General features: G+C 48.8%; 8 protein-coding genes across 8 annotated transcripts; 5 read left to right on the top strand and 3 right to left on the bottom strand.

The window, feature by feature from the left end:
- Positions 1 to 259: 259 nt before the first annotated feature.
- Positions 260 to 3,524, top strand: HD556DRAFT_1191393 (uncharacterized protein; the record flags this gene model as incomplete). Its single annotated transcript, XM_041296178.1, has 8 exons — positions 260 to 535; positions 588 to 1,080; positions 1,127 to 1,699; positions 1,829 to 2,042; positions 2,244 to 2,301; positions 2,415 to 2,691; positions 3,076 to 3,207; positions 3,322 to 3,524. Coding segments are annotated over 8 exons (2,226 nt in total), but the record flags the coding sequence as incomplete, so codon positions are not given.
- Positions 3,525 to 7,086: 3,562 nt separating this feature from the next.
- On the top strand, positions 7,087 to 9,677 carry HD556DRAFT_1503726 (uncharacterized protein; the record flags this gene model as incomplete). The annotated part of the gene is made up of 10 exons (XM_041308999.1): positions 7,087 to 7,113; positions 7,167 to 7,372; positions 7,428 to 7,610; positions 7,667 to 7,797; positions 7,862 to 7,993; positions 8,043 to 8,357; positions 8,405 to 8,533; positions 8,584 to 8,855; positions 8,923 to 8,961; positions 9,012 to 9,677. The coding sequence occupies 10 exons, from the start codon at positions 7,087 to 7,089 to the stop codon at positions 9,417 to 9,419; spliced, it is 1,842 nt and encodes a 613-aa protein (XP_041154489.1). The 3' UTR covers positions 9,420 to 9,677.
- A 2,067-nt stretch (positions 9,678 to 11,744) lies between these two features.
- HD556DRAFT_1410734 (UBC-like protein) lies at positions 11,745 to 13,517 on the top strand. The gene is made up of 8 exons (XM_041304156.1): positions 11,745 to 11,883; positions 11,935 to 12,016; positions 12,070 to 12,083; positions 12,141 to 12,233; positions 12,298 to 12,372; positions 12,424 to 12,452; positions 12,617 to 12,761; positions 12,929 to 13,517. The coding sequence occupies exons 1-8, from the start codon at positions 11,857 to 11,859 to the stop codon at positions 13,295 to 13,297; spliced, it is 834 nt and encodes a 277-aa protein (XP_041154490.1). The 5' UTR covers positions 11,745 to 11,856; the 3' UTR covers positions 13,298 to 13,517.
- Positions 13,518 to 14,398, bottom strand: HD556DRAFT_1410738 (thymidylate kinase-domain-containing protein). The gene is made up of 3 exons (XM_041304157.1): positions 14,226 to 14,398; positions 14,065 to 14,173; positions 13,518 to 13,994 (listed from the first exon to the last, which is right to left on the bottom strand). Exons 1-3 carry the CDS (start codon positions 14,368 to 14,370, stop codon positions 13,577 to 13,579), a joined length of 672 nt encoding a protein of 223 aa, XP_041154491.1. The 5' UTR covers positions 14,371 to 14,398; the 3' UTR covers positions 13,518 to 13,576.
- HD556DRAFT_1410740 (cyclophilin-like domain-containing protein) lies at positions 14,399 to 16,776 on the bottom strand. The gene is made up of 13 exons (XM_041304158.1): positions 16,650 to 16,776; positions 16,552 to 16,597; positions 16,470 to 16,497; positions 16,339 to 16,412; positions 16,172 to 16,285; positions 16,045 to 16,110; positions 15,969 to 15,992; positions 15,884 to 15,911; positions 15,667 to 15,819; positions 15,531 to 15,619; positions 15,363 to 15,475; positions 15,216 to 15,316; positions 14,399 to 15,162 (listed from the first exon to the last, which is right to left on the bottom strand). Exons 1-13 carry the CDS (start codon positions 16,722 to 16,724, stop codon positions 14,628 to 14,630), a joined length of 1,446 nt encoding a protein of 481 aa, XP_041154492.1. The 5' UTR covers positions 16,725 to 16,776; the 3' UTR covers positions 14,399 to 14,627.
- A 72-nt stretch (positions 16,777 to 16,848) lies between these two features.
- On the top strand, positions 16,849 to 17,377 carry HD556DRAFT_1449045 (uncharacterized protein; the record flags this gene model as incomplete). Its single annotated transcript, XM_041307534.1, has 4 exons — positions 16,849 to 16,917; positions 16,965 to 17,015; positions 17,065 to 17,144; positions 17,200 to 17,377. 4 exons carry the CDS (start codon positions 16,849 to 16,851, stop codon positions 17,375 to 17,377), a joined length of 378 nt encoding a protein of 125 aa, XP_041154493.1.
- Positions 17,378 to 17,974: 597 nt separating this feature from the next.
- HD556DRAFT_990773 (Sec20-domain-containing protein) lies at positions 17,975 to 19,587 on the top strand. The gene is made up of 5 exons (XM_041312203.1): positions 17,975 to 18,260; positions 18,309 to 18,400; positions 18,462 to 18,599; positions 18,654 to 18,763; positions 18,818 to 19,587. The coding sequence occupies exons 1-5, from the start codon at positions 18,072 to 18,074 to the stop codon at positions 19,168 to 19,170; spliced, it is 882 nt and encodes a 293-aa protein (XP_041154494.1). The 5' UTR covers positions 17,975 to 18,071; the 3' UTR covers positions 19,171 to 19,587.
- On the bottom strand, positions 19,588 to 21,549 carry HD556DRAFT_1503798 (uncharacterized protein). Its single transcript, XM_041309000.1, has 2 exons — positions 21,219 to 21,549; positions 19,588 to 20,738 (listed from the first exon to the last, which is right to left on the bottom strand). The coding sequence occupies exons 1-2, from the start codon at positions 21,334 to 21,336 to the stop codon at positions 20,005 to 20,007; spliced, it is 852 nt and encodes a 283-aa protein (XP_041154495.1). The 5' UTR covers positions 21,337 to 21,549; the 3' UTR covers positions 19,588 to 20,004.
- Positions 21,550 to 21,656: the final 107 nt, after the last annotated feature.

Genomic DNA, 21,656 nt, shown 5'->3' on the forward strand with positions numbered 1-21,656 from the left:
TGCTTCTCGTATCTGTCACAATGGGGACATTGCGATTAATTCTAGTAAATATCTGAAGCCGCGGGAACAAACCAAGTTTAGCTTTCAGTGATTTCATAGCGGACGGACGGGCGCGGTTGTTGCCCCAAGGCGTGTGTGTCGCAGTCTATTCCAGCCTGGGTCACAGGCTCACAGCTCCTTCTCCAATGCGACGGCCATGACACCAAGAGTTTTGTTTCCAAGCACTGACTCTAGTACTAATCTTCCAGCTGCCCCAATTACTCACCTTCCATTCCGACGGATCTCACTACCAAGTGTACCGAGCTCGAGCCTCTTATCTGCCCAACACCGTCAATCTGTCGCCAGTTTTGCATCATTCGATTCTCTGCCAGAGGAGCCAGTCGTCAGGCGCCCTAAACGTCGTTCACTGAAGCGCAAACAATCCAGGACACCTGCACCAGAAGATATAGCACGAGAGGCAAAACGAACAAAGGTAATAAGAGAGTTTTGGGATACAGAAAGAAGTTATGTGCAGGGACTGGATCTCGTGCATGATGTGAGTGTTGATGGCCCTTGATTTGAATGAGATAAACTGATTTCCTGTGCAGCACTTCTTGACGCCGATCATAGCGTCGCTCGACAGTTCTCGCCCGCTCCTTACGCGCACGGAATTGACTACCATTTTCTCAAATTTTATTGACATTTGGAACTTTCATCATGCATTTTTCAGTGCCCTGACTGCCCTGCTCCATCCCTCTCTGTCTCACCTTGATGTCCCAAATCCCAACCCACCACCCCTTTCAGCACTCCTTCTCTCGCATTTTCCTTATCTCTCTCTTTACACCCCATTTATAACCGCATTCCCAAGTTCTATATCCTTCCTTTCCCGTCCACCCGCGCCATTTGCCATATTTCTACGAACACAAGAGCGCGATCCACGCTGCGGGCAGCTAAAACTCACGGATTGGCTTTTGAGCATCGTACAAAGGTGCCCAAGGTATGTCTTATTGCTCAAGGAGTTGATAAATGTAGAAAGGAGGGAAAAGGAAGGAGAGGGAGAGTGGGATAGACTAGGAAAGGCCCTTACCCTTGTTGAGAAAGGTGAGTCTATTTATTCGTCCGTGTCTCTAAATTGAACAACCACCAGTGACATCATCTCTTAATACATCTCTTCATGCGCACGCACATACACTCTCGCTCCTCGCATTGCAACGCGCTACCCTCGGCCTCCCGCCTACCCTACACTTCGTTCAGCCAGGCCGCACCTTAATCTTCCGCGCTCCTCTCGTGATAGACTCTGGCGGTGTAGCCATAGAAGGCCCAGCAATAGGAAGAGGCAGGCGAGATCGCATATGTGAATTTCTGCTATTCGACGACATATTGGTATGGCTAGACTTCGATCCGTCCACTCTGCGCGATTCCCACTGGTTCACTCTCGCGGCACATGCTACCGCTAGCGACGAGCGACATACATACACGTACAGAAATCATCTCTCCCTCGTCGATATCGAGGCGGTGCTCGATCCGTCGCATCATCCGCCCCGACTGGAGGTGTTGAGCCCTGGAGGCTCGTTCGCGGTATATGCGGTCCCGTCGCAACCCCCATCGCCAAGGCGTCTTTCTTCCTCTGCTTCGGAATCTGCATTGGCCACTCGTCGTACAACTCCCTTAACCTCGGCATCGAACGATACTTCTCTACATACCTTTCTCCATCTTTTGCGTCAGGCTCGATCTGCGCTTCTGGCGCGTGATCCGTCAATTGCGCTCCGGGGTGTTAGGATGCGTGGGGTGTTGTGGGCGGAGGCATATGAACCTGAGGAGAGGGATGAACGTGTGTCTCAGATCCAAGAATTTGAAGTGCCTACTTTAGACACTCGACAGCAAAAGCTCCCCGATTCAGCATCTCAGCAAGCACCAAAACTAACAACTCCAAACCACGTAGAAGGGCTCCCTCCTTCCGCCCGACCCCAACGCGCACCCTTGCCCTTCCTACCCCCGGTCTGGGTCCCGGACGCAAAGACAGACGCATGTATGCGGTGTGCACGCCCGTTTGGGCTTGTGAGGTTCACGGTACCTCTATCGATGTCTGTGTCTTTCTCTTTACCGTCGTTTACCTCGTTTGAGTGGGGGAGGAGTGCGAGTCAAGGTCAAGAGGATAAGGGCACGGACGAAGAAGGTGTGGGCGAGAGCAGCGAGAGAAATGCACAGGAAGGTGGGAGTGGTGGGGGTGAAGGAAGACCTGGGAGTGGTGAAGGGATGTGGAGAAGACGACATCATTGTAGGCTTTGTGGAAGGGTTGTGTGTGCTGAGTGTTCTGGACGGGTAAGTCTTGTATTTTATTCAGCTGTGTTTCGCCGTTCTCTGTCGTTCGTTTGCTTTTTCGCTACAGTTGATCCTTTGCTTTTCACGCCGCAAACTAACACTCCTAAACTCAGACATTCTACATCACCGACCCATCTTCCCAATCCCCTTCTGGCAAAAACACCAAAGCGAAACCTGCACGCGCATGCAACGAGTGCTACGAAGCTGCCTTTCCTCTCGTCCAGTCCATCACCGGTGGTTCTAGTACTCCATCTACTTTATCAGCAAATCCGTCTACACACCACTCCCCAACCCTCCACGGTATCCCAGCCTGGCTCTCTACGCCTATCCCCACTGAAGGGAGTAGTGGTGCTCACGCGTTGATGGCGATGACGTTGAGCCCTAGTAGGGGTCGAATTGTGTCGGGTGCGAGTCCGTCGAGGAGGAGATTGAGTTCCAGTGCGAGTAAGCGAGAGATGGAGGGAAATGTTGGTATGAGTGCCAGTCATGCTGGATTTGCATCTGGCAAAAACGCGAGCCCAAGACCATCCAAACGCGAGCTCAGCACAAACCCAAGCAAGCGTGGGTTCACACCTAGTCCTACCCGTCATCTCCCGCGGATTTTATTAGGTGATGGCGATTCTCCCTCGCTTTCTCCTACTACGCTCTCTCCTTCTTCCTCCCGATTTACGGCTCAAGACGACATATATGAAGACGAAGATACAGACGTGCCCACTATGCGCGTGCGTGATCCATCGACACGGGACTGTTACGCTGCCCCCACTTTAGATCAAGAATCTCGATACCAAGAAACCGCACCAACCCTCCGCGCTCCTATATCCCGCCCCATCCGCATTCGCCCCTCCACGCGCCCGCGCCCACGGAGCTACCATGATATATTGGATGATTTCGAGGTTCACGCGAGGGGTGGGAGCGTGGCTAGTTCTGTGGCAACTTCTTTGGGTGCTGTGGCTGAGGAGCGAGCGTCGAGGATTGATGACCGGGTGTACCATGAGGAGGTACATGCCGTCTACGAGGGAGTGAATGTGCATGGTAGGGGAGGGGAGATGCACGACATGCATCAAGAAGAGGAGGTTCACGACGAAGGACAACCAAAACAACCTCGCGAACACGAGCCCACACCCGGATATGTTCACAAAAAGAAAGAAGATACTACCAGGAAGAAGAAACGGTTCTCGTTGCCTGCAGTAGCGGTGCAGACGGTGCCTGTCCTAGCACGTTCCGCTCCTGTTGGGAATTTGCATGGTGGGTGGGGGAAGCGAGTTTCGCTCGTGCTTGGTGCGCGGGCGTGGGTAAGGAACGGAGAAAGGGAGAGTGGGACTGAGAGCACTCGTTCTTCTTTGTTGTCTTCTCGGGATGATCAAAGTGCACGTTCGCCTTCTCGCGGGGATAAGGTTGGGAAGGGTAGTAGGGAGAGCTCTGCGGCGAGGGCATTGATGGATGTGTTGAGAGGAAAGGGAAGGCGTGACGAACTGGCAAAGGGGATGGTTGATCAAGGACATACGCATCTGTAATCTTTTGGCATTGAACGCATTTGGCTTGGATTCGCATACTATACATTATATACATTTTGTTCGGAATTCTTTTGTGCATTGAGGATTGTGGACGATATACAACGTTTGTAAATAACGCGAAAGGCCGCTCGCGGCAGAGCCCACTACGGTCTCTTTGTCTAGTCATAATGTGAATCAATTACAACGTACAGATTACGGGACACCATTACATATGATCAATCATTATTTTCTCAAGTGTCTGTCCTTCCGACTTATGTGCAGTGATCACAAACCCTGAAAGAACTGGCACTTGCGTTCGAGTGACACGACACATTTTCTTGGAGTTGGGATAGGTAAATTTGAGCTCTACGGAGTCCTCAATTATTGGGATTTGGTGCGGAGACAAGTTCGGGAGTGCTTCATCTGACAAGTGACTGATTTCCACGATGCAGGATTTTAAGACCCGTTGTCCCTCATCGTTCAGCGAGTGTCCGACTTTCCTGAGCTTTAGAACCCGTTTGGGTAGCTAGACATAATCCCACTTGGATAACAGGCGAAGAAGACATATTCTCTGTGAATCATTATTTAGCCTGGAGCCATATAAAAATGATTCGGACGAATACACGTACCTCCAGGCTGAAAATTCCAAATATGACAAGCAGAAAACTGCGCAAGATCCATCTCCGAAGGCCGAAGAAATCGAAAGTCATCGAACTTCGCATTTACAAATGCGAGCCAATAACAGCCAAGTTCGACATCGCACCCATCCAGATAGACGGGGCAATATGTTTGTCGAGAATCATACCAACCGTTGACAGTAGCACCGGACCAGAAGTCGACTCCAGTCACTCCACAGTCACTCCATTATGATCAGAAACAGAACGCGGCACATTATAAGTGTGCAGAAGGACACAGTGGAATCGCACCATTGATGCGAAAACAGCAGAAAGCATCAGCAAAATATCCAAGGACTTCATGATAGATAGAAGAAGATCGACAACTAAAGAAAATCGATACAATGCTAGTCTCACATGACCGTGCGAAGAAAATACCATTTAAAACAGGAATGCGGTTTTTTCGAGCACAAAACCCTAGCGGGAAAATGCATGTCATTCTGCTGATATGAAAAGGGCTCATTAATGTAATTCCACACTGTAACAATATCAGTATGGACAGACCCCGAGTCAGGAAGCTCATAGGCAGAACGTGAACACCCGGTATACGATTTCACCGAATCATGATAGTGCACAGCGGAATGGAACTGTGACACTTCGCTGTGAGATATGACACATTATCACGTAAAATCAACGGGGTGCTGGGCTTAAAACTGAGGTTGCAGAAGACAGTAATCTTCTGAGGCTGGTAAATGAGTGATGGCGTCAGGTGGGTCAGGCCTGTATTCGTTCGGTTCCTTGAAAGCCTAAGTCTAGGTTCAAGACAGGGCATGCCTCTTTGTTCGGAACCTACCAATCATTGCGAGCCTTTCCCAGAATCACCACCATATTTTTTGTCTGCAAAAATCTCAAAGGAGTAGCAAAGAACCCGGATAGATTGAACAGATGTGATCCAGGGAATGCTTAGTGCTGAACGCGGGCGCAGGAGTAACAGTAAAGCGCAAATTTCCGATGCAGTGTTGACGGTCCCTGGGCCCACATGGAGGTCTTGCGTGATCGTACATATTAAGCTAGAGTGCTAGTACGCTTCCCGCCTTGGTTACCAAAGATCGTCTCCACATGAATATTACTCACTAGTAGCCGTTGGAACGAGAGCGCTCATCAGAGCCCGAAAGCTGAGCATCTACTCCGCAAGAATCATAAGAGACTTCTTCGGAGTTGGAAACAAAACTCGAAGTCGACAGCGGTGGTCTGCTTCAGGAAGGCTGAATTCGATTTTATGGGAACCAGTAATGATGGTAACGTACATAATCATACCGCCAAGCCTCAAGTACTCGCAACCTCAGCTCATATGCATTATACAAGTTGAATGCGATGTGTTGAACATGAGATGTGTTGAGACGCTTCTCTAGACAAACCCACTATGCAGCAGGCCGAATGAGGGAGGAATTCAGATGGGAGGGGTTTTGAATCTCGAACTTCGGGGTCGGTAGCTATCAAGAATTAGACTTCGCAGAAATGCACATAAAGTCTACTGCAAAGTTCAAGTGGGCATTCTGCGGACATACCTGACAGGTTTTGAAATGCACCCAAATCGGTAGTTGCAACGTTGAACGTTGAACAATTAATATTGCCGTTGAGACGTTGAGCGCTAGCGTCAATCAAGCTAGAGGGCTTAGTACATTTACGAATACATGACAAACTCCGCCTGATGGTTTCAGACTCACGAGAAATTGATACATGCTATCAGGAACAGGGCCAAGCATGTGAATCCAATGGCCCCCCAGATAAATCTGCCAATGCTTAAACCTGGAGAGACTCATGTAAAAGGTATGATTCCGCAGTCGCAGGCGAAACCCTAGTGTTGTTTGTCAAGTAAATAAAAGCGATAATAAATGTCAGAATGGGGTGGCTGGGGTACTGGCTATTAATATTCGTCGATCGTGATCAACTGCCGTTAACTGGCCTGGCTGAAGTTTAAATCACACTCATCACAACACTCGATTTGAATGTTTACTCCCCAGGGGATTCCTAGTAAGTACGTTCCAATATTATATCGGGCACTAGTGGGACAGATGACTTTACAACTGCCCATGCAAATAGCCACGCTTTCTGCAGTGCAGCTGCTCAGACTCCTCAGCAGACGAAGGGCGAGAATATAACGACACAGCTGCATCATGATTCGCGCGAGGCATACTCTAGCATACTGAGGTAAGTACTCAGGACGCCTGGCGCTACGCCAATCTAGGCTATGCAGTAACTTGTTGACGGAGTCCCATCTTTACGTTTATTCTCTTTCGTATCCGATTAAGCTGCTTGAACTTTCCGAGACGTCGTGTCCTCTTGGCTTTTCAGCATATGTACCACAATTGTCTCAAAGGTAATAAGTTTGTGGTATCTCATGATGGATTGCAGGGTTCAGCACACCCGCGGGGCATGTATTAGCGCGCCAATCAGGTGGTAAGCAGCCTCTTCCATTCTGCAAGGAACTCCGATGGTTCGTTGCTTCTTAATAGCGCCCCTCACACAGGTGGTGACAGCAGGGGGAACTTAGACCTAATTCGCTTGCTCGCTTCTCGCCTTCCGCCGTGATACACACCTAGTTAATAGCGCCCTGCAGCAATATTTAAGATGTCGGACAGAGGTTCTCATCTCCGTTCCCCGCTCCTACCTCCAGGATGCACTTCGCAGACTTTGTCCAAATTGTGAGCCAACCTTTATTACTCTCCAAGGCCTCGTTGATTGGGTCTTCTTGTAGCGCCTGAGTGCGACTTCTCTGCTCCTCTTCACTATCTTCGGCCAGACTGTGATCTTGGGTTTTGCATGGGGCTTCGCCGGAGCAATCTTGTACACAGGGGTTCTCGCACTACCTGATAATGTCGTTCGTCTGATTGTAGAGCATCCGACCGTGCTCACCTTGATAGTAACGTTGATCGCAACTGCCTTGTCGATCACCACTTCAATGTGCGTCTTCCTTTACACGTCCGGTCCGAAATACTACCCTTCTGTTATCGTACAGGTTCTTCACATTTGCTCTCAAAGAAGCCCTTCGGCACCATCTCTCAGGGCCATCGATTACACTGTTCAAGCTTCGCACTGCCATAGCGCTAAGCAGGCCGACTTGGGTATTGCGACGGAGATTTCTCAAGCTATCGCTCCTCACATTGGTAGTTTATGCGATGGTCACATTTCTGAATACGAGGTCTGCGCTATTCTTAATGAACCCAGCAGAGATATATCTGACGCTGGTTTATACAGTTGGAGCACTTTGCTCCTACCCACCCTTGTCGAATGGCCTGTGGGAACCTTCGGAACGGAACTAGACTTAGGATCTGCTGCCTTTGTAAACCAGTTAAGTACAGACCTTACTGCCCTCAATCCGAACGCCGGTATGTAACTGCTTCAATCTCAATGATTAGCAACAGTTGGGGTGCTGAAGAGAAACCGTTCCAGTTCAAGCACCTGCTTTTGAAGTCTTGAATGTCTTGACTCTCCTAAGTGGTACTGCTGCGGTTGACACCCAGGGAGGTGTGGAGACGAGTAGCATGTTCAGCTTCAACGGAGTTTCATACAATCAGTCGACTGGTGAGTACCTCGGCACTCAAAGATGGCGTCCTCACTGAAAACTTGAAAGGTGGAATTCTTCCCGCGATACAGGAGTACTCTGGATCATCAGCCCCGCCGGGTTCTAACGTAGGCTTGGCGTTCACTGGAGGACAAGTACCAGTCAATACCAGTTTTGACTGGGGACACCTCGGACGCGATGCAGGCACTCAAGGCATTTCGAAGAACTATAGTATTACACAGCAGGGTCTCACAGCAAATGTTTCATGTCAGCCGATCGACCGCAGCCAGAATACGTTTTCAGTCACCCCATACGCGGTGCCAGGACCTACGGGCTCGGATATGACGTTCATCACGTGGGAAACCGAAGCGAATTGTTCAGGAAGTGCGTTCATCTCTGCCATGAACTCGTCCGCGGCTAATCAGGTCCAGACTTAAATTCAATAACCTCCTTCACCGTTGGCCTCGCCAACGGTTTGCCAGACAATGCAACGCAGGGACTTCTCCCCACTGTTGTATGTCCCAACCCAAACTCGACGGCATTCAACCCATATAAGTTTGGTACGGCTTTTCTTATATTCCTTGGTGTCTTGCGAGTAAACTGCTTGCAGATATCTTCATGTCCGGCTTGTACAAGTACAGCTTTCTACCAACGATCGTTTGCGAGGTCGTTCCCTACCTGACTACAGTCAACGTCACTTATAATGGAGGCATCATATCTGTCGATCGGATTAGCGAATATTCTGGTTCGACAAGCAGTTCGAATTTTCCTTTATCTCAGTATATCGCGACTGTGATGAATTATCAAGCGTCGTCAAACCAAGCCGTAGTTAAGAATACAGTTGGTGACTTTTTGACCGCGTACGGTACGAGCAATGTATCAGTGATGTACAGCGAACTGGCGAGTGTTTCCCCTTCCTCTGGCATCAGTATGACTGATTACTTTGCAGGAAGATTACTGGCGCGGTATTGCGGAGTTCTCCTCCACTGTAAGTGACCTTGAACGCATTCCATGGATATTATTGAAAACTGTGTCTAGCAACTTCGATCCGGATACTCTGCTTCTGGAGTTTCGCCGAATATGGCAAGGTCGACGGGCGGCACGATGTATATCCAGACGTACGGCTGGCGAAGCCGGTCCCAAACGTTCATCTTGCTGCTCGTGGTAATCACCCTGATCTGGTTCGCCACCGTATTGGCTGCTGGGTACAGCCTCGTCCAAGAAAAGATCACTGCCTCCGATCCATCTTTCGACTTTTCTGATCCCGTTGATCTCATCATCGCGGCATCTGGCGGAAGACTTGGACCACAGCTTCATGACGAGGATGATGAGGAAGAAGATCATAACGAGGACGTCATTATCCGCTTTGAAGATGTAACTGACAAGATGGGGAGGAGAATGAGCAAGAAGAGACTGGTCACTGTGGCTCCTCCGGGGACCCCTTAACGTTGTATAGTAATCGAGTTACTGGATCTGTCACGCCTCATAATGACACGGTGATCGTAGTCCTTATTCAATTGATGAGTCTAATGTATTTCATACTCCCACCGTCGGCCGAGATGTCAGGGCGCGGGGTAGTACCCGGGTCGAAATCACGAGTCTGTTGTTCTAATCTAAACGCTTTGAAACAGACGCTCTCCCTCTTGGGTCTAGTGCTTCCTAGGAAGGTGTCGCATATAGTAAGTACCACACGACTCCTCGTACCGCCGGTGCTTTGAGTGAATAGTAGCACTTGACACGACCCTGAGAGTGAGTGAATTTGTCATTATGTGCGTCTTTCACTATCTCGACTCTCGAATAAGCAATTATACAGTCATTTTGATCTGTGTGGTCTGCACGAGGCATCATGTATCATGGGGCCCGCAGCGAAAGTTGATTCAAAGTTAGATGAACTTTGCCCTGCAGGTATCCTTGCAGCCTTAACGAGGAAACTCGGAACGCGGTACCCTAACCCACGAGGATCGATATCAATCACATCGCATTATCATATGGTCACATTCCCTGCTCCGATTTAACGTTCTGTGATACGCGCTCGATGGAGATTCTGCTTATATAAATAGAGATCTTTGTTGGATGGGTTAGTACTATCTCAGAAAAAGGGTCTGTTGTTGTCCACCCTTGCCGTTGGTCCGTTCTGTTCATCAACCAATTGCGGTAGCTGCGACAACTGGACAACTCCCAGGCCCAGTCGCGTGAATAGGGCAATCCTTGTAAATCATAAACTCACGATAAGGATCATAAAGACTGGTCGGAGCCTCGAGTTCCTAACGTGGAAAAATGCAGCATGCACTGAGCCGCTCTACTCTCGGGGGAACATAACGGAAGAACATAGGAGCGGCTCCCGAGGTATTTGATTGATCGGCACAATGTGCGATTATGGTGTTTTGAAATTGACGGTCTGGAACCAGGATCCATGACAGCAAGGGTGCGGAAGAATCAGAACTGTCAGAATGGCCCGGATTCTTCCTGGCCCTTCTTTGGTACCCGGACCTTGCATTCCATGTCATCAGTTCGTTGCATCATCATGAGTATTTTTGAAGAGTGGCTTTTGAGGCATTTGATGGATTGTCATCAGATCAGTGCGGTTAGTTGCGTGATTAGATGGATGACGGTAGGCGATCACTGATCATCTACTCCGGAAGGACAGCGAACTGAATGGAACATTCAACTTGATCAAGAATTTGCCAACAAGGCCATACACACTGCAGGTATAAAGGATCCCCCTTGCGTTGGTCGTAATTCAGCACAAGCCCAAACGACTTTTGACAACAACCCAGCATCAGCATCAATCCATCCAATATGTTCACTGTACGCACGAATTCTTGCAAGCATTTCCTTGTCTAATACTCCTTCACAGGTCACTGAAGTCCCTGTTTCTTACCACGACTCGTCGTCGACTACCTGTTCGTGTGGTAACTCGTGAGTGACGCTGTCTTTTGTTCTTGTGCACGGTGTCTAATTTAGAATATCCAGGTGCTCCTGCAAGGCGGGAGAATGCAAGTGCTAAGCACCTCCGCAATGCATCAATTGAGCGGTGTTTGTTCGGAATTACTTTATGTAGCAATGGAGATGAAGGAGATGTAAGGATCGCATTCTGTAGAAATGTCATGTTGTGAAGTTGCAATGAGCCTAATAGCGAAACTGCCTCGTGCGAGCTCAACGTGCATAACGATGCAGCGGCCAAGTGATATTCGACAAGTATGACAGGCTCGTGTTTCACGAGTTGGACGAGTTGGCCAGGGGACGCCCGAGCACGACGGCGTGTCAGGCTGCGCAAAGCATAGGCCGCATATAGAAGTGGACTCCGAGCTTGTTGGAGACTGGTTCGACAGTGAAAATATTTTACTGGCTGAGATAGTACTCTTGACAGAGATCTGTCAGAACTTGAAGTCGCTTCACAAGCGTAGCATCTGAGCACCAACGTACTATACAAACCTCTGCACCGTCAAACCCATGACGAACTAGTGACAAATTAATGATGACAGTGGCATTTCCATGGCTCCTGCGAGTGTCATGCACATAGGAAACGCCACGGGGTCACCAGGCACAAATACGGGTCTAAGAACGTTAACATAATCATGATGGCCACGCACTGAGCTCGCATTATTTCCCATACCCGCGAAGAAGTAGGGCATAAATGCCATAGACCTGTTAATGTCCAAGCATGCCAGCTGGCACGATGGTATACAGTATATGTGAATTACAAAAACCAGTCAGTCTCCTAAAGGAAGCGTGGAACCTTGGCCGCCATGGCAAGGGAGAAATTGTTTGAGCTATTTGCACTTGTTTGTTGCGTGTACCAGGTGGTTTGGCCAGCATCAAGTCGCCCGCACTCTCATCCACGACTCCTCCACTCTCCACAGCCCCCATCGACCCCGCAATCATGGCAAGCAAAGCAGCACACAAACGTGTAAGAACACACATTTAACTCTGAAGATGTCGCTGATAGGTCAAAATCCAGCTCGCTAAGGAGTATGTGAGCATGCAGAAAGAGCCGCCGCCGTTTGTTTGGGCAACACCGGATGAAAAGAACATCTTGACTTGTAAGTTTCAATATCTTCCATGCAGAAACATGCTTTTGAAGCATTACATCCAGGGAATTACCTTATCGTGCGTTCTTTGAGCAGACAGCGCCATAACTATTGTTCAACAACTTCTGTTATACAGCGCGGACCTCCTGATTCGCCTTTTGCTGGCGGCGAGTATCACGGTGTACTCATTTTCCCCGCAGAATATCCCTTCAAGCCACCAGGCATCAAGGTGTGCTCCTCTTGACTCTCATCATCGTTATCTCCGACGACTTATGACCAATATGATGCAACAGATGTTTACTCCTTCCGGTCGATTCCAACCTGACAAGAAGATTTGTTTCTCAATGTCTGATTTCCATCCTGGTACCGTGCGTCCTGTTCAACCATCCTGAAGGTCATCATCACTGAGTCATTATTAGTGGAATCCCGCCTGGAGTGTCGCTACGATGTGAGTGCCCCGCTTGATTTTAACGACCCGGTTTCTTTTTCTTGTCCGGACCCCGACATAATTGATTGATAGAGGGGTATTTGATGCTTACGATCGTTGTCTTTTCTGTTCACCGACTTCCCCGCCATACCCGCCTGAGCGCTTACTCATCAAGATACATTTAGACTCACAGGATTACTGTCCTTCATGCTCTCCGACGAGATGACTACTGGCTCGGTGACATCCTCAGACGGTCACAAGCGAGCCTATGCTGCTCGCAGTCACTCTCATAATTTGACACAACCAAGATTTAGAGAAGCCTTCCCAGACGTGAGTGTCATATGTTAAATTTATTCTCCACGATACGAGAAGCCCGAGAGGGGTAGGAGTTCCGTTTCATTCGGATCAGGGTGTCATACCCAAGCTCCTGAGTGTTACTTGTTTTTACCGGTGTCAGCTTGTGCCTGGTTAACTGATTAATGCCACGCTTTCCGCAGTACTGTACGGATACTCTCCGAGATCTACCAAATATGGGCGAGCAGGAGAGAGGGAAACCAGATACGGCAGCCACACCCACTTCACCTATAAGCCCTAGTCCGTTTTCTCCTTCTATCTCGAGATCTACCACAGCGACGCACCAGCTGCAGGTGTGTGATAGACGACCGGCAGCACAGGCTCCCGCTGCCACGACGACGTCGCACACAAGCGATGTCGTAAATACTAGTAGCTTGGCATCTACAAACAAGCCAACTACGACACCGCAAGGGTGGACAGGGCAGCTGCGCCAGGTCTTGTGGGAGAAATGGAGATGGGGTGTGCTGATCGCTTTCGCCGTCATTGTGTCACGGCTGTCATCGAGCCCTTGACATATCAAGGACTGGGACTACCCTGTGCCATATTTTTTTCTCTTCTCATTTTTTTCATGATTGGATAACAATAAAGATATGGACCAATTGTATCATGTATGTATGGAGGATACATACTTAGTTATCACGGTTTTGTGTTTCAAATTTCTTCATTGAAATAAACAACACCACTTTTTACAGCACGGAGCTTATTGTCTCTTTCCTCAGATGTTGGCATGTAATATTTGCTCTCGATTATTTTACAAAGCTGCAGTGCGACCAACCTTGGGGTATCGGGGATTAGAGATTTTCCCATAGCCTACCGATAGATCCTTGAACGCCATTGGCAAACGGTTCGACCGCTTTCCAGAGATCTTCCGCAACTTCTTCCTTTGTCTTCCCTGCATCAATCTCCACCCACTTGCCCTCACTCCCGCCGTCTTCCTGCATCTCCCGCCCAATTTTATCGAAGACTTGCTTCACGCCTTTCTGCACTTCTTCTTTCTCATACCTCTCTAGCCCATATCCAGCCCTGGTAGCTGCGACTTCTGGGCTGATATTAAGGAATAGTGTAAGGTCTGGCGCGGGCAGTCCAACGTCGGGAGCACGACACCATTCGTACGGTAGTCCCTTACGAGCTGAAAACGCGATACCAGAGAACGCGTATCGATCAGCGAGGACGGTCGTCCCCTGTTCAAGATGAGCTGTAATCGTAGATCTGTGCGCAGAGAAATATAGACCGTGTCATTGAACGCGAAGGGGATGGTAAAAGCAGTGATTGTGCTCACGCAAGTTCCCAGCGGTTAGCAGAGAAGAGGAGGTGAATGGTGTGGTCGTCTAGTTCGGACTCGGAATGGAGGTACGCGTCGATCATCTTCCCGATGGCTGTCGTGCGGACTGGGAATGCATTTGTATTCAGTTTGAGTGAGGGATTGGATTGGAAATGTACTGGGGAAGTGTAGTATGACTACCTTTGTAGGCCCTGCATTTTGCGCGTCCTGTAGACGGTCGTGGAGGAGGGAGACTTGAGTACTTTTTCCAGATCTGTCTAGTCCTTCGATGACAATGAATGCACCGCGTTTTGAGCTTGACATGAGTGCTGTTGTAATATGAGTTCTCAGAGTGTTCGCATCCTTGATTAGTATTCTTTCTGCCTAATTAGCAAGTACTATACAGTACGTCTGATCATTACAAATAGCTTGAGCGTTGTTTTATAACCTCGCTGAGACAGTCAAACGCGTTGTGTACGCGTTTAGATCAGTGATGAGATGATATCCCTAGGTACACAAGGATGGTCCAGTAGCGCCAGTGCTTTTGAGCACAAAGGCGGGCGGCGCCAAAGGACGGTGTATCACCGACGGCCGCGCCCGTTCTTTCCCTTCATCGCAGTTCGTTTCCTCTCCCGCTCCTCTTCCCGTGCCCTTGCACCACGCTGACGAGGATCAATAACCTCATAATCTTTCTCAGCCTTCCTCGTTTCTTCTCCATCGTCTTTCGGGAAGTGCAGAGCATGGCCAATGAATCCGCGGTCGTCATCCACCTCAATACCCGGATCCTCTCCACCAGGGACGGTTCCGCCTCCACTGTCGCCCACACGATCGCCCTCTTCCGGACCGTCCTCCATCTCCAAGTTCGCGTTTGACTGTAACAATCCCCTGAAGCTGTTCAAAGCAGCTAGGACATCACCCTCATCCTTCTTGCCCTTCCCTTTCTTCTGCAATCCCCGCCCCTTGGAGTACTTGGCAAGTTCTTCCTCGAGATAGGACTTTGTTGGTTTTGCCTTCTTCCGCGCAGCTTCCTCGTCGCTATCCTCACCACCTTCTCGTTTGCGCGTCAGTCGGCGGATCTCGCTCTCCATCTGCTCAATTTCAGTGCGTCGGGCGTCACTATTAGAGTCATGTGTCAACTTGGAGCACAAAAGGCTATAAGATATAAAAACCTTCCGGAAGCCTTCTCTTTTGCGTGTGTTTCACGAATTTTCTTGATGTCCTTATCTGCACCCTCGGATTTACTACTTTTTGAAGGTTTCTCGTGCTGATGCTAGGCCGTGTTATTCCTTATTCGGCAGTAGCTGTAAAGTATGTACCTTGGGTGATTCCTTCTCAGATGCACGCTCTCGAGGTGGTTCGTTGGATTTCTTCGGAGGGCCGAGTAGAGATTCTGGCATCGGAATGCCTGCGGCATCAGGATTGTCGACCACTGCAACCTTCTGCTCAGCTGTATTTTTGGCATGCTCGTTGATGAGTAAACTCACAGTCGGGTCGTGCAATATTTTTCTTCTTGAACGCTACGGGTTCCGTTTCGTCATCCTGATCTCCGCCAAAGCTCAACAGCTTTACATCCCTTCACAGAGTGAGCAATACAAGCGTAAATTACAATTCCTAACTCACTTTTTAGCACCTCTCCGACGTTCAGCCTCTTCTCGTTCACGCTGGCCAGCTTCTCGAGCTCGCTGCTGAGCACGCTTCTCGGCAGCAGTGATTCGGGGTATAATGTCTGGGAATGGATTGTCGACTATTGTTATCGACTTGATTTTGGGCGGACTGGGTGATGAAGGCTAGTGAGCTTTGAGAGGAAAAGGTAGCCACAAGTTTGTGTCAAACCTACTACACGGGTCGTTCATTTTCACCAATCTCTGGAAGAGGGTGAATTAATATTAATTGACCGAACCCCCGGAATAAGAATCACCTACCCATCTCTCCAATTTTCATGACGTCTAAGCCAAAATAAGTGAGGAATGTGAAACCATGTCTAACCTCCGAACGTACTGTACACGGTGTCCCCAATTACCCTCCCGAACAATGTGTGTTTGCCGTGCAATTCATCCGCTCTGTCTGTGCCACAGGAGTGACGTCAAGATCTTCAACTCCCAAGTCTCATTGAGATATTTCTCACCAAGGGTAATAAAGAACTGGGAATCATTAGAATTCTTCGTTCCATTGTTGGCCATAGCGACAAGCCCACGGTGGGCATACCGCAATCGCGGGTGGATTTCATCCTCAAATGGTTCTTTGGCCAAGTATTGTGACCATGCATCGAGGTAAACCATGATAAAGACCCACCTCCATAGAATGACTCCCCTCCTCCACCTGTCCCTGTTTTGTCACCGGTTTGGACTAGAAAACCTGGTACGATTCTGCAAGGAAATTTAGGGACCCTTTCCGAGTACGCTGACTTTGAGCAAGGTACTAACCTGTGAAAGATGACGCCGTCATAATAACCTAACCTCCAAATGAGCTGGGCGCCTCGTTTTCAGAACAAATTCAACTCCTAACCTTCTAGCGCGAGTGCGATGAAGTTCCGGCATGTTCTTGGTGTTTCCTGGGTGTGCGCTCAGCAACCAAGTCAGATACTCCACGAATGCAGTGCACACCTTTGACCATAGTTCAATTTCAATTTCTCCTGCAGTTGTGTCGATTATCACTCGCCCATTTGTTGGGAGTGCCATTGCTGTTTGCGAGTGAGGTCAAGTGAAGTTCTGGTCGAGCGCGTGCTAAATGGACAACCCTAAAAAGGGAATTCAACTGAGACTCGGTGAATCTTTAGTCAGACAGGTTTTGTTTGCATACATCATGGGTCGGGTACGGAGATCTCGTACACATCATGCACAACGCGACGTGCATCGCGCATCCCGTACAAGGGTATGCACATGCTTTCTGGTCTCTGTTTCTTTATTGACTCTCAATAGGCTCGCACAAAAGATCTCGATCAAATCCAGCTCATTGATCTAGACCCGAAGGTACTAAAAATTTCTTCAGCTCATGCGCACCGTCTAAACTCTCACATAGAATCGAGCTGGTCTTGAAGCACAGCCTATTGACCTCGAGAAACCTGGCCTTGCCCAGCATTACTGCGTTGAATGTGCAAAGTAAGTTGTTCTGTTACCATATTCTCTCGGTCAATTTGATCATGTCGTCAAAAAGATACTTTGAGACTGATACCGCGCTCCAGTCACATTGGAGGGGCAAAGTGCACAAACGACGGTGTAAAATTTTGAAGGAGCCTGCATATACGATAGAAGAAGCAGAAAGGGCTGCTGGACTTGGGCGAGAAGGGAAAAGAACACCGATTTCTACACACGCGATGCCGATAGATACTTAGGTGCGACGGTCATATCGAGTTTTTCTTCCCTCGATGCTCACATATACCCCGTAGCGACCACCGTTGTGATCTAAGGATGGTTGCCTGTCTTTGTCTCCTTGGTCGAGAACTCCTGGCCACACGTGACAGCTTCTTGGACTATCGCGCCTCGAGTCAGACATTGGTGTTGTCATCAAGTGCGTAGGCCCGGTATGATAATTGGGTGAGGATGACCAGCATCAAGTCAAGAACATATGTATCGCTCTCTAGTTCTTGTTTGCTTTTCCGTCACTCCCGATCATGCTCAATCGAGATTCGCTCTTTCCCCCAATCCGCAAAAATCATTTTACTTGGCAAAAGAAGATTTCCAGGGGCCCGTGAGAGGATATTGTAGTGGACCGAAAGAGTCCCAGTCGGACGACCTTAGGCTATATTCGAAAGATTTATTTGACAGAAAGACTACTACATGCATATGAGGCTTCAACTATCCTCACGGCTGCGCATGCCAGATGGGAGTGTTGAGAATAGATAGCAAACAAAGCTGGGCAATGCAGCATTGAGACACTGCCGCTTGCTTGCCTTCTGTCCATGACCGTATGCCACGGAGGTGGTGGTGCACAGCCACTGCCGCACACCCGAAAGCGCCGGTACGATGCGGTAAAATCCTAAGGCCCGCTGTATTTGTATTTGTGCTATGTAGCGTCCGCCTTCAAACATGCCGCCTATACCGACAACGATAGATGGTGAAACACTCTCTCTAATCGAGTCCATCGAACGGCACCACAACGACCTTTCCAGTTTCCAGATTCCTCGTCTGAGGGCGTGTACAGGTCCTTTGACCACGCAACAAGCATGTGCTGCGGAGGTGAGGGAGGACATCGAAGGTCTGGCAAGGCAAATTGAAGTATTTCAGTTCACGCTTTTAGGTTCAATCCATACTCACTACTTGTAGGAACTGGATGTCCTGGTTGACGACCACAGGACCGAGCGGGCGAGGAGAGAGCTGAGGAGAAAGGTCGAATTTTTTCGTGATTCATTAATAAGGTATGTAACCGTTTGAGTATTTTTTTCCACCCTCTGACACGTCTGTTTCTCTTGATATTAGTCTACGCAAGGACGCTCGAGCAGCAATCCTAGCGTCGAAACATGCGATTGACTCCAAAAGTCGGTCGCAGCGAGAGGAATTATTGAGGTCCCCTGCCGTTCTGCCGAAAAGTACAAGCTCTTCGAGCGAAAAAATAACGTTCGTACGCTGATGCATTCATACCCTCCCATATGGCTAACTTGTGAGCTACAGCGACGACGTACTCATGAAAGCCAATCATGATGTCACAGAAGCGCTGCAACGAACCATGGGACTCATGCAGAAAGAGCTCGAGCGCAGTGTATTATCTTGTCAACTACTAGGTAAGTTTTTAATGTTATCGTTTTTCTCTAATACCTACTGTCCGCTTCACACAGAGTCATCCACCGCAACTATCCAATCCGTATCCACAACGCACGACAAGCTCGATCTCATCCTGGGCACTTCCAAACAACTCATTACCGCACTCGAAAAGACCGACTGGATCGACCGCATCCTTATTATCGCCGGCCTCGTGTTTTTCGGCCTCGTGGTCCTTTTCATCCTGAAGCAGCGCATCATCGACCGCGGGCTACGTATCGCCTTTTTCTGGACGAGATTATTACCAAGTTCTACCTCGAGTACGCACGCGGTGGTGCAGAAGGCTGGGGAGGTGGTATCGACTCTATCGGCCGCCACTACTGGTTTGAATGCAAACCACGTAGTGGAGGATGTCTCATCTGGTATTTGAATAAATATATGAGATGTTGCCTTCATCATCGTACGAGCGGCGGTATTATGTGCGGTAAGAACACCTCTTTACCCTTGTTTTCTCCATACCAAACCATATCATGTGCAACTCAGACCTGGACTGGGTCTATGCCAGACGAACATCATTCTCTCCGCGATATGGAATATCTTCTGGGTTGGTATTCCCCGACGTAGCTGAAAATTTTGTCCAAGAATCTTAAATCACGGTTCAGTAGTTGAGGCCTAGGGCCAAGCTTCCGCCGAGGCATGATTTGCGTTCGTGAGTTTGCTTTCTTATCGAATTTTATTTATTTCCGTTTGACTGTTGTTCTGTTAATGGGGCCGTGGGGGTGGCCGAGTACATGTTTTCAGGCTTTCGAGATGTACCACTAGTGACCGAAATTCACCGAATGCATATGCCTGACACTGACTTACGGATAACTAAGTCAACTTGTCGCACTTCTAGAAGACGAAGGGTGGTACATCGGGAAGTGATGAGACTTAGAGCTCAAGTTGAATCCGAGCACCAAAATTAATATGCATGCAGGTAGGTGATGAGCACGAGACATTAGTCTAGTGGTATCGGGCGTGGAAATGCTGCAGATAGATCTCCAGGTCTGCTTTGAAAGGAAACTAGTCCAATACACATGCATGTAGTATGATACGAAAGTACAAATGAAAACCGCTCAGATCCCTAATCTTCAAAGGAAAATGCATCAACAGTATTTCAATCGTCTTGACGTTCATCAGGTCCCGGACAGAAGCACATCTTTGGCCTGTGCAATGATATCACGATCCGACGCGACCCCTTTGTATTCTCCACCACGCTACCGCGCTAGTAAAAATGCGCCAAAAGGCTGCCCAAGGCAAACAACCAACCGCAATATTCTCGCGAATCTAGGTCATTCACTTCCCGATTTACAACAGAACGGCTAAGTGAGTCGTCAGATGGAGACGGGGGCGGCATCCAATCATCCCCTTCGCTCTCTGTGTCGTCTTGAAGATCTGCAAAGTCTGGTAACTCGAGGAGAGACCGATCCCAGGAACGGACGAGCACGAAGGTTTGTTGATTGGGCCTTGTCCGCAAGGACTGGACGATCGGCTTTTTGGTGGCGATCAGCAGGTCATCAAGCCCGTGTGCCTTGACTTTATATCGAGTTTCCTGGGATGTACAATAGCTCAGACTGACTTGTGTGACACGGAATACCATGCAAGGCAGATGTAGTCTGCAATTCGAGAAACGAGCAGTGCTCGTGTTATTAAGCCGGTCGTAAAGTTCCGAAGCTAAATTCACAACCATGAGATTTTCTCGGAGGGAAGAGATAGTTGTTTGAATCTGATCTTCGGAGAAAGATGGAAGGGCATGTGGAGGAGTGGCGTAAGAAGTGATATAGGTTGGAAGACAGCTATTGAACTTGGAAGGTTGTCCGATCCAGTCGAGGACGGTGATGTCTCCCGACCGAGCCACGATCTCCTGCAAGAGTCGTCCGAGCGCGTTCTGCTTCTTCTCGCCGTAGATTCCAGGTAGATGGACACCGAAGATACCAAACAATGAGTACGCGACGTCCTCTTACAATGTCGTGACGCGAGATGACGTCTCTGTCGGGCGTTGTTCATCCCTGGACGAAAAGAAATCAGGGTCATACGTCTGTCCAGAACCACGAAATCGGCCAACTGATTTCGGAGCCCCCATCTTTACCTTTCATAATTAAGCTGCTTGAACTTTCCGAGACTTCATTTCCTCTTTGCTTTTCGACTGTGGACAGATTTGAATGCTATAGCCTATAGCAATATACAGTGCATCAGCAAAATTCTGCTATCGATAATCACATGAACTTACATAGGAATGGAGAGTTGCTGACAGTTTTGTGATCGGGGGCTCGGGACCAGCCATGTATTAATCACGGACGAGTCGAGTATCCGTAGTGTCGTCAACCAATTAAAATCGTTAACGTTCAGCGCTCAGCGCTCAGCGTAGCCTCTGGAAGAGGCGAAGCACGGAGTTTGAATTTTAGTAAGTGCCGGTTGTACCGGCCGAGAGTACCTTACCTTTCTCGCTTTGCGCTGCAGCACTAAAATTGTCATAGGACACTCCGACAAAATATATCATTGGCTGTATATTGTCCTCCACCACTGCAGTATGCTCTGCCGCCTGAATCTTTGGCATGGACAATAGCAAGGAGGAACAAAATTCTATTCTTGCTGAAAACACTCAGTGGCATGCGGGTGACGGCCATGAACCTCCTGCTACACAGGAACCCCAGAACAGCCCCCTGCATTGGCAGAAACCTTGCTTGACCTAAATTTAAATGTCAAGTTGGTGTTCTGATATGCAAGTCTGTTTCGACAGAAACAGCAGATTATCATGATGAACGGATCAACGCGTATTGCAGTCCAAAGATCACAATGTTCGCTTTTCACCTTCCGTGATACGCACTGAAATAATAGCGCCCTGCAGCAATATTTAAGAGGTCGGACGTGCGTCCT

This window comes from Suillus plorans, assembly GCF_016647745.1.
Source record: "Suillus plorans strain S12 chromosome Unknown HD556scaffold_83, whole genome shotgun sequence".
Taxonomy (NCBI): Eukaryota; Fungi; Basidiomycota; class Agaricomycetes; order Boletales; family Suillaceae; genus Suillus; species Suillus plorans.